We start from the raw sequence: 12,686 nt of genomic DNA on the forward strand, positions 1-12,686 counted from the left end.
ACATTCAGCTAGTCTATATATAAATCCCAACGTCGGTTGCTCGGTGTCTCCAGATATAGCGACTAAAATCTAGGAATGGAAGATTTGGTTCGTGCTGGGTTTGATTCTGGAACCTCCTGATAACCAGGTGATAACCTAACCAATTGAGCTACGCGAGATGCGATGGATTCATTAGGTGATATATGTAAGTCGTTATGTCGGCTATAATACGCATAGCATTCTGGATTACGCTCTTATTAGTGTGTTTAGCAATACGGATAGTAGTCTACTCAAAGTAGTCATTGGCGACAGGCTAATGGCAAGCAATTAGATCTACATTATCTGCCACAGTTCATAAGCTGTTTGTTAATACCCATGCAATGCCAGGCATTCGCCTAGTCTATATATGTATTTCTCAAAGTTTATGTGGCTGTGTATGTATGTATGTACGTATGTACGTATGTACGTATGTACGTATGTACGTATGTACGTAGTTATTAAAACTTTGGAAATAGAATTTTGCATTTGATGAGTTTGAACTCACGGAGATGGCATTGAAACCGCAAGATTTAAATCTACGCTCTCTACTACCGGGCTATTATATACAAGGCATATTGATTAAAGACATTTTCGTATACCGTATGCATACGCTAAATGAATTATTATTATTATTATTATTATTTGAAACTATGAATTCTATTAACTCTATTATATGACACCCGATGCTTTTTCGTTCTTTCTTGAACTTCTATCTTTGGTTTTTCGTAAGGTTCAATTGCTAAATCACGTTTGACTTCGATTTTTTTACGCGGACAATTGTATTATCTCCCTAGGAAAAGCCTTTACATTTTTTCTCTGTTTGCTCAGACAAAGACAGTACCATATCTCATTTTTACATTTGTACCAGTATCGAGAAGTACCAGTATCATCGTATTCAATGTTTTGATGGATAGCTTCTGGTGGAACAGTAACCTTTTTTTATACACAAACACTTCCATGCAAGAATTATTATTATTAATTCAGCATATTCAGGATTTTTATTTTGTTTTTTCAGTTTGTATTAATTTTATCATTACCGAATCATTTTTTATTGTAATTGTAGCAAAACCGACTTAATTTAGCTATTACTTGCTGATTGTTTCGCATTTGCATTTAAACCCTTTGATAATTGTTTTTTTTTAATTTGTTTGACCTGCACAAAACATTTTTCTCATGATATGAAGTTTGAAAGCTACAGCTGTTTGCCAAAGTTTGAAAACTTTACAGTTGATTTTTTTAAATTTATTTCAACTACACAAAGCATTTTTCTCATGATATGAAGGTTGAAAGTTTGAATAGCAAATGTTGTTATATGTTAAATACAAATAAATTTTCTGTCCAAAGGCTCTATCATTACCCGGGCAACGTCGGGTAGCACAGCTAGTTTATTTATAAATCTAAATGATTGTTGGTCTATCATCATCATCCATGTGTCCAGTTATAATGATGAGTTTCAGGGACGAAAAATCTGCTTCACAGAGGGTTTGAACTCAGAACCTTCAGGTCTGCAGGTATGCAACAAATCCATTACACTATGACATCCAACTGACTGACGCTTAATTGTGATGGAATTCATTACTTCGATTAAAATACTCACGCTTAAAGCGCTTAGGGTTATTAACTAGCATCATAGACCTATTAACTATACTATTACTATACTAACTATATTAAAGCATAGTTAATAGGTCTATGACTAGCATGTTGGATGTTTGCGTGGAATGCAATGATTATTCAAGCTGATTGTCTAAAGATTGTTTAAACAGTTATTGTTACACTAAAGATTTAGACTACAGTAACTAGCAACTAGTAATTAGTAACTAAAGATTTAGACTACAGTAACTAGCAACTAGTAACTAGTAACTAAAGATTTAGACTACAGTAACTAGCAACTAGTAACTAAAGATTTAGACTACAGTAACTAGCTTACTAGGTAAGTTACTCAAATTTATTGGTAATTATTTTATTACCCGTTCAACGCCGGACATTCGGTTAGTATTTATAAAAGTCCTTGTCTGTCTACCGGCTAACATTTTTATCACAAAGCATTTTTTGTTTTTTGATTGGCACAATTATTCTAATGCTTTGGAATGTGGCCAAGTAGCTCAGTTGGTTAGGGTGTCAGGTAAGTAGGCTGAATGCCATGGGTTAATAAAGCCTTATAATGACCAATACTTTAGTCATCTCATTAATTCCATGTACAATGTTTTTTGATTGCATGAAAGTTTTTAAAATTGCATGTTTTCAAAGCTTGCGCATTTAAATCATCTATATTATTACAAGACCAAACCCAAAATTTATTGTGCTCATTAGTTTACATGCTAAAGACTTAGGTAGATATATATTAGAAAACAATGCAAACTTTTATCATATAAATTGAGGAGCAAATTGATTCTTTATTCACTCATATTCTTTTCTCATATTCTCTTCAAACGAACCATTAAAAGAGACATGAGAAATCAGTCTTTTTTGAATGATTTGCAGAAATGACCCCGATAGCGGCGAATATGGAGCTGGTGTAGCGTGCAAGGGGGATGACTGTGGACTGTTTAGCGAGTCGTTGTCTTGCTATACATATTACACTGAGTATTTCTTCTGCCAGTATAATACAGGTAATCTAGCAACTCCACACGGTCTTTACCTGTGCCTGCTGTTTTATACTGCTTTAATCTCTCTGCATGAAATCTGTTAGGCAGGCGTGTGGAACATAGGCTAATCTTTATTTAGCATTAATCTACGAGTTGTTTATAAGGAACTTACCAAAAATTTATACGTATTGAAAGTAATTTTAAAAGTATTTAAAGGATGACAACATCTGATAAATTATTGGTTACAATATTGATATTTATTATTATGATTATTGATAGATTACGGTTTATGTGGCTTATTGTGTTTGACAACGCGATAAGCTGTACAAACTGCAAAGGTTAAAAATGTTATCAACATTATATTGTATTATTTCAGTTGATTGTAGACACTTGAATGTTATTATTATATCCAACAACATCGAAAATATTTAGCTGTTAGCAAGTACATGTAAGTGTGGTTATTAAAGGCAGACTATGGCAAGATGATGGACTTTTAAACTTACACGTACATTGTGTGGATACAAATTTACTTTCTCAAACAAACAACAAGCTCGATGTACTGTAATTGGTCATTAGGCTATTGCTGATGGTGACGCAAAACAGTGGGTAACCTCGAAAGTTTAACGGACCAACTCTCCCCAGACAGACATAGTCAGAGTACTGATGATATAGTGTGGATCACAAAAATATATCTTAGTCAGTCCCCTGCTCTAGCAAAGCAAAGGTCTAACCATGATGTATTGGAAATCAACAGTCAATAAAATTAAACCATATTTCTTTTTATATATGATGCATTCTAGTAACCTTTAAGTAAAAATTCCCATTTTTAACTGATGTCGTTGTTTGAAACCTATAATGAAGCTATGAGCTAATAGCAGTATTAGGCACTTGGCACAAGCGACAGCGTATAATAATAGTGCAGCACATATAGTGCACCACAATACAGCACCATAATACAACACAATAATACAGCACAATAATACAACACCATAATACAGCACAATAATACAGCACCATAATACAGAACAATAATACAGCGCCCTAATACAGCACCATAGTGTACCATAATGCAGCACAATAATACAGCACCATAGTGTACCATAATACAACACCATAATACAGCACAATAATACAACACTATTTTTTCGTCAACAAAAATTATTAGTATTTAGTATGATTTAGTGTAATACTATATGATTACACTCATATTGCCTTCACAATGTTCTATAAATAAACATTTGTATCCACACAATGTACGTGTATGTTTATATAGTACATTTGTATCCACACAATGTACGTGTATGTTTATATAGTACATTTGTATCCACACAATTTACGTGTATGTTTATTATAGTACATTGTATCCACACAATGTACGTGTATGTTTATTATAGTACATTTGTATCCATTCAATGTACTGAATTATTGAATTTCAATGACAAGCCCTAAGATTCCTTAAAATTCAATTTATTAGCCTAGCTTAGCTATTTCATTATTTTTGTTTCAATTGTATTACAACACAGCTTTTCACATGTATTTGTACATATCCGTGTACATAATGAAGCAATCTTAAGATCTAATAATGTTCGCTGTTGTCGACTTCTAGAATTTTTTTCAATGCAAAAGGCAACTATTTTCGAAGTGAGAGATAGCCTGATTGGTAAGAACCTTTTCTGTATTACTCTTTTCCATGAATTCAAAATTTTTATGAATTTTTCTGATAATGTCTTTGATTTTGGATGACAGAATAATGGTTACCTCTTTCTGCCGAAATAAAAAAAGTCTTTACAGCGTTTCATATCTAAAACATACTTTTTAAGTCATAACAAGGATTCTGTGAAAAGACGTTTCATAACTTTAAAATTTTGTATGGAGAGCTTTTTGTAAGTAGAGGTTCTGCTGTATATATGTTAAAGATGTTAGTATATATGTTAAATATGTTAGTATATATGTTAAATATGTTAGTATATATGTTAAATATGTTAGTATATATGTTAAATATGTCAGTATATATGTTAAATATGTTAGTATATATGTTAAATATGTTAGTATATATGTTAAATATGTTAGTATATATGTTAAATATGTTAACACATATATCAAAAATGTTGTTACTATATGTTAAAGTTGTTAATATATATGCTAAAGATATTAATCCCACGACCAAGCACGAGCGAAGCAATTGTTTGGGAGCTTTATGATAAATGCATATGCGCACAAAACTCCCGAAAAATTATCTGTCGACGGCCGTTGCCAAACCCTTGTACCAAAATCCCATCCCATCGGATGCCTCTAGCTCGCAAAACACTATCAGTTGTTTCTAGAGGAAAAGCTATCTTACTCTCGCAATGATACTTTTGTTCACATCTGTGCAACCTGTTACTATAGATTAGAAAAGCTTATATTTAGCGCATCTTGTGTTATAGTCGTAGCCATAGTTGATGGAGGCTGGAGTGTCTGGTCATCATGGGCAGCATGCAGTGGTACATGCTCTGGCAGCAACATATACAAACGAACTCGCACTTGTTCAAACCCAACTCCGGTAATGAATGGTCTCCCTTGTACAGGTGGTGACACTCAAGAAGTTGCAATTGGTGAGCGTGAATCAGTTAGTCTGGCTTGATATTCATTGTATTATATTATTCTCAGTGTTTGCCTTTTTGTCTTCTAACTTGTATCCAGTTGAAGGGATTAAAATCTATCAATCAAAAAACATGCTTTGCATAGGATTTGAACTCGCAACATTTAAATTGCGAGACTACAATCAAAGGCGCCTAACGGTTAGGCTTTTTACCAATCCCAAAGCTCGTACCACATATATCCTTATCGCCATTGCGCATGCCAAATATGCACTTTTCATTACTAATTAATATTACCTTTCACGTTTGTTGTTTTTTAGAAGGTTTTGAAAGCCAACTTTTTTACCATCACTTATTACCTATTTTTTAATTTGTAATTTTCAAGTGTGCCGTTTCAATTTCAAATGTGCCATTACACTCCTAATTCTGGTTTCAGTAAATCTGTAAAAGCTAAATAATACTTTTCACATGGACAATTATATTATCTGAAGTAGGAATTGCCTCTAAATTTTCTCTTCATTCACTCCATAGACCTATTAACTATAATAGTTAGTAGTATAGTTAATAGGTCTATGATTCACAAAGACAGTCCGATATCTCATTTGTTGGTACCAGTATCGATAGGTATCAGCACCGTACATCAAAACTTTGAATAAATCGAGCTTCCTCTGCAACAGTAATCTTTTTTATACACACCCTTTTAAATACTCATTGTCTATTTTTTCTCTTAGTCTTTTCGGGCTGCCCCAAAACACTTTTCTCATGATATGAAGTTTAAAAGTTAGAATGGTAAATGTTATTTATGTTAAATAAAAATGAGTTTTTTACGCAAAGACTTTTATTATTATTCTGCCAACACGGGGCATTCATCTAGTTATATCATATTTAGGAGCTTAAAATTTATATGCATAGAAGTGACAATGATAAGTGTCAGCGATATCATTTACACAAACTGTCCTAGTCGTACATGACTTTTAGTACTTTTCTCAACTAAAAAGTTTTACTGATCTGCAGCGCCGCTTATCACACAAATCTTTTGCTGAGAATAAATAAAGGAAATAATAATAAAAAAGTTTAAACAGCATCATTTGCTGTTACGAATACTCATCATTAATCATATACGTGTTACAAAAATATACATAAAATCATATACAAAAATTTCAAAGCATTACCGAAGAGTTCTTACATTCCACATTCAAAAGTAGCGGACAACATTTGGACATTCATTTGTCTCATCCCTAGTGCATTAGAGTATTTAGACCACCAACTGTCATGACAAGTAGTGGATAACATCTTGTAGATTGTTTGAGTCTTGGTGTAGAACCGGACATATCTGGTGGGGTAGAGAGATGCATAGCAGTTGGTACTACAGACCACAGAGTAAACCCAGATACTTTGGTACATACAGTCTGTCAAGATCTATATGGTGCTAGTGCTGAACTCATCTCCCTTCCAGAGAGTGAAACTGAACTTTGGAATTATCTTCTCACCTTGGTCTCACCGTAAGAATTGCTGACGGTGTCATTTACAAATTATACTCTTCAATATGTAGATTCATACTCCATAAATCAGATACAGATATAGTTGTGAGAATAATAGTTTGAGAGAAGTTCTCTTGTTTTTATCTGCTTTCTTCAGCTTACTTAATGGAAGCATATTTGTAGGTCTACAAACTACTGGGTTGGCTTTGACTCTCTGTCAAATCTTGGAGTAAAATTTACTTGGAACTCTGGAGAAGACTTGACTGATGGAGACTCTAGATGGGGAATGTGAGTCACTTGCATATCTCTAGATTTCTAAATAAAAACATCCTATTTATAACTAGACCTCATTTTTCATAGCATTCTAAAGTTGTCTTGAAATAGTAAAAGAGAAATTTGATGAAATAAAACATAGATAATATATCCATATTGAGAGTAGAATGCACTTTGAAGGTTGACTTCAATTGATTGCAGCACATTTGTAGTATATGATGATTGGTAGGAAGTCTTCAACTACAGAGACTCGTGTCCAAGTTGACTCTACTTACTCATTGCTGTTATATTAACTTGGCTATTTACTTCTATTATTCTATCTAAGGTCTCCATATTTACTTGCTAGTCACAAATAGTGTTAGTAACCTTAGTTATAATTTTTTTGCTATTTCATAGAAATGACCCAACTGTACCATATGGAAGTCTTGAATGTGATGAATCTGGGAATTGTGTCCTCTCTTCATATGTTGATTACGTTCGTGATGGTTCCTGGAGGGAACTGCCAACTTATGCCAAGCCTATCTGTACATTCTCACAGAGTAAGCCGACCAGGTTTACCCAAATACAGTATATGCCTATTTTTAGACTTTCTTGTGCAGTGATTTTCTGGTCTTGTCACTATGTTTCAATGTTTGGTTTTATAACTTTGTGTAGTTGACGGAGGGTATGGTGAATGGGGAAGTTGGCAGGACTGTAATGGTGCATGTGATTCTACGGACTCAGTTGTGAAGAGAACAAGAACCTGTGATTCACCATCCGCTAGTCTTGGTGGAACTGATTGTAGCGCCGCTACAGAGTCACAAGAATCTGACCTTGGTATGTCCTTGAAGTTAGCTATTGGTTAATAATCAATATCAAAACCTGATTATCATACTCGATATCAAAACCTGAATATCATACTCGGAGTAAAAACAAGATATGGCACTGTCTTGCAGTTTCATGTAAATTTGTTCTTATAGATTGTCCATCAGGAACACACTTGTCTTACAACAGTGGAACTAGCTTCTGTTTTGAACTCATGTCAAGGGCTAACTGTGTAGATATGTTGACTAATTGTCAAACTGTACGAGGACAATACGCTTCATTGCTGACTATTTCAAACTCTGATATCTTTAAGGATGTAGAGAGTGTGATTCTTGGGTAAGTGAACACCAGCTGACACTTCAGTATTTAATGTCAAAAATCATTTACGAATATCATTAGAGCCACTGAGATACGATTGTCAACTCTTCCTTGTCCTAATGTACTAAAGATATCGTCTCTACCTAATTTAATAGCACCAGTTCCAAAACACCTGATAAGAACTGTCAGCATGAAGTATCAAACTTTTATGTCTGGAGTTGTCTAATCATGTGCTTTTTGTCTAAGCGTATTGAGAACTCAGAGAAACTCTTTAGCCTTTTTTCATCTGTGTAGATTACTGCATTTCTACTAATTTGTTTAAAGTTTACTATTTCAATATTTATGCCTTTTATATGCAAAATACCTAATAATATTAATATGCATTATTTGGTGACACTGTCTGTTTAGTTAGCATAAAAGCCTCATCAGGATATAATCTTATTATTATTTCTCTTTTATTTTTGTATTATAGTATCAACACTGTATATGCACTTATGGACTTGACACTTAACTCAGGTGATAACAAGTACTACTGGAGTGATTCAACAGTTCTCTACACTGAAGGACGATGGCTGGGGTAAATACTAAGAACAGTTGTTTTTAAACAGTAATATTACTAGTTTTCTTTTGCAGTTGACAAATGTCAGTGTTTCCATAGACTAAATTTATTCTGAGGATGAAAGTGTTATGTACAAGAGAAAAAAGCTCGGAAGGGTCAAACCTTTTTTCAATAGTAGTATACAGTGCGGTATAGTATTTTCTGCGTAATAATTTTATATTTCCTTTAGTATATAGAATATAAGCTATAGTATATATTTTATGTTTCATCTTTATTTTATTCATAGTATATATTTTATCTTTTGTATGATAATTTGCTTTTCTGTTAAGTAATGTTTTCACTGTGTAAAATATGTTGACAAGAGAACAATTACTGTGAAACAACAAGTGGACATGGTTTTTGCCTCAGAGTTCCAATATATCCTGCAATGGAGACCTTTTGATAGAAACTCTTCAATTTCAGGTTTTTGCAGTTTTCTTTTTTCAGATAGTCAAGCGATGTGTAAACCTTAGTAGTTCGCTTAGCAGTCCGGTATATTTTGAGAGATCGTTATGAGTATAAATATGTGTATAATTATTCCATAAAATAGCAAGGTGGCTGAGTGGTGTAGTTGTAAGCGCGCTGGTCTGTAAAATACAGTATCGAAGTCAAATTCTCGTGAGAGTCATTTGATTTCAACATTGTGACCACGGATATAGAAAGATGAACAAATAAAGCTCTTATTATAGTAAAGATTGTTAGTATTCTAATATGAAATTCAATGTTTGTAGCCAATTTTTATTTAATAATTTTTCAAGACGAGTTAGTTCGATAGGCTCCACCAAATGCAGTAAGTTAAAACTGTTCAGGTGTGGCTGTGTAGAAAACCCCTACATAATAATGACACCATACTTGGTGAAAATTGACATGTTGTCTTTTTAGAGATCACCCCCTCTCAGAGATTGGAGGAATCGGATGTCTCAACGCTTATAATGGTCTGTGTGGATTCAGGTCAGGGGATGATACATGTACAAGTAGACCATACTTCTGCCAATTAGCACGGAGTAAGTAGTAGTCTCAAAAATCATATTATAACTATCACTCTGTTTATATAATGTGATTTGTAATTGTACTTTATAAAACTTTACGTAAACAAAAGCTGTCTTGTAGCGACTGCATAACTTGCAGAATTTGTGTTTAACCAAAACCGTATTTATGTTATCTTAATCCCAAGTACTGTCTTTTTACTGTAATTAGCACCAGAGTACTAAACATGTTCCTAATACAAGGCTGACTAAGTGATTCAATAAACTACCATATTGAGAGGTTATAAGACAAGCTATGTAGTAGTGACCATAGGATATCAGAGTCATAACTAGACTACAACTCTGATATCAGACCAACTTATTTATTTGTTTTAATTAAGTTGATGGAGCCTGGACTCTTTGGACTACCTGGTCCTCATGTGGAGGATCAGTAGCATGCTCTGCTGGAGCTCTGTTTAAGAGAACCCGTACCTGCACCAACCCAGCACCACTAGGAGTCGGCACCCCTTGTCCTGGAGACTCGTCTCAAGAATCTGCTTTGGGTAAGACTAAGCAAACTCTTTATGATTTAATGGGGATAAAAGGTTTGTGCACATGTTTTAATGTACGAAGTTGTCGAGTTTGAACTTTGACTAGCACTCTAGCCGCTTAAGTCGTTATTTTTAGTTGAATTATTACAATGAAATTCACATGGAAGCTAACTGTACAAAATTCTACTATTTGTCAACTTCTCAACATACCCTAACTAACAAATAATCTTTAAATGAGAATAACACTTGAGAAAAAGCATTTGACTTCCTTCAATCAGATCAAATGCTCGAATTCAAATGTTTGAAATCAGATTTAAGCATTCAAACCACTTCATTTTATCATTAGGCTAGCATTCATTTTGAGAGTTGATATAATAAGAATAATAATAATCATGAAATTGATAATAATATTATTAAGCTTTAAATTTAGCAGCATGTAAGTTATTCTAATTTATGTAGCCTAGAAATTTGACACTTCATTGATTAGGTAAGAAGATAGCTATGGAGTAAAACTTTCAAGTTGTTGGTGCAACTTGATTTTAAGTTTTATTGCTTCAAGTTTTCAAACCGTTAACGCGCAAAATCATTAAGTGGGAATAACATGTTGTAGATTGTGCGAGTCTTGGTGTAACACTGGACATATTTGGTGGAGTAGAAAGATGCATAGCAGTTAGTACTACAGACTACAGAGTAAACCCAGATACTTTGGTACATACAGTCTGTCAAGATCTATATGGTGCTAGTGCTGAACTTATCTCCCTGCCAGAGAGTGAAACTGGTCTTTGGAATTATCTTCTCACCTTGGTCTCACCGTAAGTATTGCTGGAAAGCAAGAGCAATTTGATTGATATATGTAAATATTTCTTTTTAAAAATTTAATTAGAAATTGAAGTATTTTGCATGAAATTTCATATGTAACTATGAATTTAATTTGCCGGCTCATGATCATGTAAGAGAGATATTCATAGGTCTACTAACTACTGGGTTGGCTTTGACTCTCTTTCAAATCTTGGAGTCAAGTTTACTTGGAACACTGGAGAGGACTTGACTGATGGAGACTCTAGATGGGGAACGTGAGTCACTTACATATTCCCAGATTTTTAAATAAAAACCTTTCATCTATATTTAGACCTCATTTCCCATGACGTTCTGAAATTGGCTTGAAATAGTAAAAGAAAGACCTGATAGAATTAAACATAGAAAATATATCCATTTAGAAAGTAGAATGCACTTTGAATGTTTGACTTCAATTGATAGTGGCACATTTGTAGTATATGATGATTGTAGGAAGTCTTCAACTACAGAGTCTCATGTACAACTCTGTTCTACTTACTCATTGCTGTTATATTACCTTGGCTATTTACTTCTACTATTCTATCCAAAGTCTCCATATTTACTTGCTAGTCAGGAATAGTGTTGGTAACCTCAGTTATAATTTTTTTGCTATTTCATAGAAATGACCCAACTGTACCATATGGAAGTCTTGAATGTGATGGATCTGGGGATTGTGTCCTCTCTTCATATGTTGATCATGTTCGTGATGGTGACTGGGATGAATCGCCAACCTATGCAAAGCCCATTTGTACATTTTCACAAGGTGAGCTTAACTAGTTTACCCTAATATATTTTTATCTTTAAATCTTCTTATACTTGGGGATTTTCATCTTTTCTCACTATGTTCCGATGTTTGGTATTATAACTTTGTGTAGTTGACGGAGGGTATGGTGAATGGGGAAGTTGGCAGGACTGTAATGGTGGATGTGATTCTACTGACTCAGTTGTGAAAAGAACAAGAGCCTGTGATTCACCATCCGCTAGTCTTGGTGGAACTGATTGTAGCACCGCTACAGAGTCACAAGAGTCTGACCTTGGTATGTCCTTGAACTTAGCTATTGGTTAATAATCAATATCAAAACCTGAATATCATACTCAGAGTAAAAACAAGATATGGCACTGCCTTACAGTTTCATGTAAATTTGTTCTTACAGATTGTCCATCAGGAACACACTTGTCTTACAACAGTGGAACTAGCTTCTGTTTTGAACTCATGTCAGATGCTGACTGTGTAGATATGTTGACTAATTGTCAAACTACACGAGGACAATACGCTTCATTGCTGACTATTTCAAACTCTGATATCTTTAAGGATGTAGAGAGTGTGATTCATAGGTAAGTGAACTCCAGTTGACACTTCAGTATTTAATTCAAAAATTCTTTGGAATCGCTTGCACATGACTCCCTTCTGTTTAAATCTCTCAAAGGTATCATCATGGTATGACTCTGTCACCGCATTGACTTTCATGCTCTGTCAAATTGTAGTAGTCTCTTTTTTGGTTGTCATAGCCTACAAAGACTAAACATTAATGAAGATTTCAGGCCATATTTTCCATGGATGCCCACAAATATATGCATATTTACTGGCTTTGAGGTTTCTATGACTATTCTATTTCTATTATTTATAGTGACAACACAGAATATGTACTTATGGACTTGACACTTAACTCGGGTGATAAC

General features: G+C 34.0%; 2 protein-coding genes and 1 long non-coding RNA gene across 3 annotated transcripts in view; all 3 read left to right on the forward strand.

The window, feature by feature from the left end:
* LOC137405138 (uncharacterized) overlaps window positions 1-5,226 on the forward strand; it is a 21,634-nt gene extending 16,408 nt beyond the window's left edge. The window contains exons 5-6 of the mRNA XM_068091363.1: window positions 2,500-2,627; window positions 5,030-5,226. Of these exons, the coding sequence (XP_067947464.1) occupies window positions 2,500-2,627; window positions 5,030-5,226 (325 nt within the window). The remainder of the gene's footprint in view (window positions 1-2,499; window positions 2,628-5,029) is intronic.
* Window positions 5,227-6,929: 1,703 nt separating this feature from the next.
* LOC137405139 (coadhesin-like) lies at window positions 6,930-10,267 on the forward strand. The gene is made up of 6 exons (XM_068091364.1): window positions 6,930-6,951; window positions 7,591-7,752; window positions 7,896-8,076; window positions 8,531-8,635; window positions 9,539-9,660; window positions 10,023-10,267. Exons 1-6 carry the CDS (start codon window positions 6,930-6,932, stop codon window positions 10,265-10,267), a joined length of 837 nt encoding a protein of 278 aa, XP_067947465.1.
* A 587-nt stretch (window positions 10,268-10,854) lies between these two features.
* LOC137403514 (uncharacterized) lies at window positions 10,855-11,675 on the forward strand. Its single transcript, XR_010979582.1, has 3 exons — window positions 10,855-10,984; window positions 11,141-11,245; window positions 11,627-11,675. It is a non-coding gene; the product is annotated as an uncharacterized lncRNA (long non-coding RNA).
* The last annotated feature ends 1,011 nt before the right edge of the window (window positions 11,676-12,686 follow it).

Source organism: Watersipora subatra, chromosome 9 (genome assembly GCF_963576615.1).
Source record: "Watersipora subatra chromosome 9, tzWatSuba1.1, whole genome shotgun sequence".
Classification (NCBI taxonomy): Eukaryota; Metazoa; Bryozoa; class Gymnolaemata; order Cheilostomatida; family Watersiporidae; genus Watersipora; species Watersipora subatra.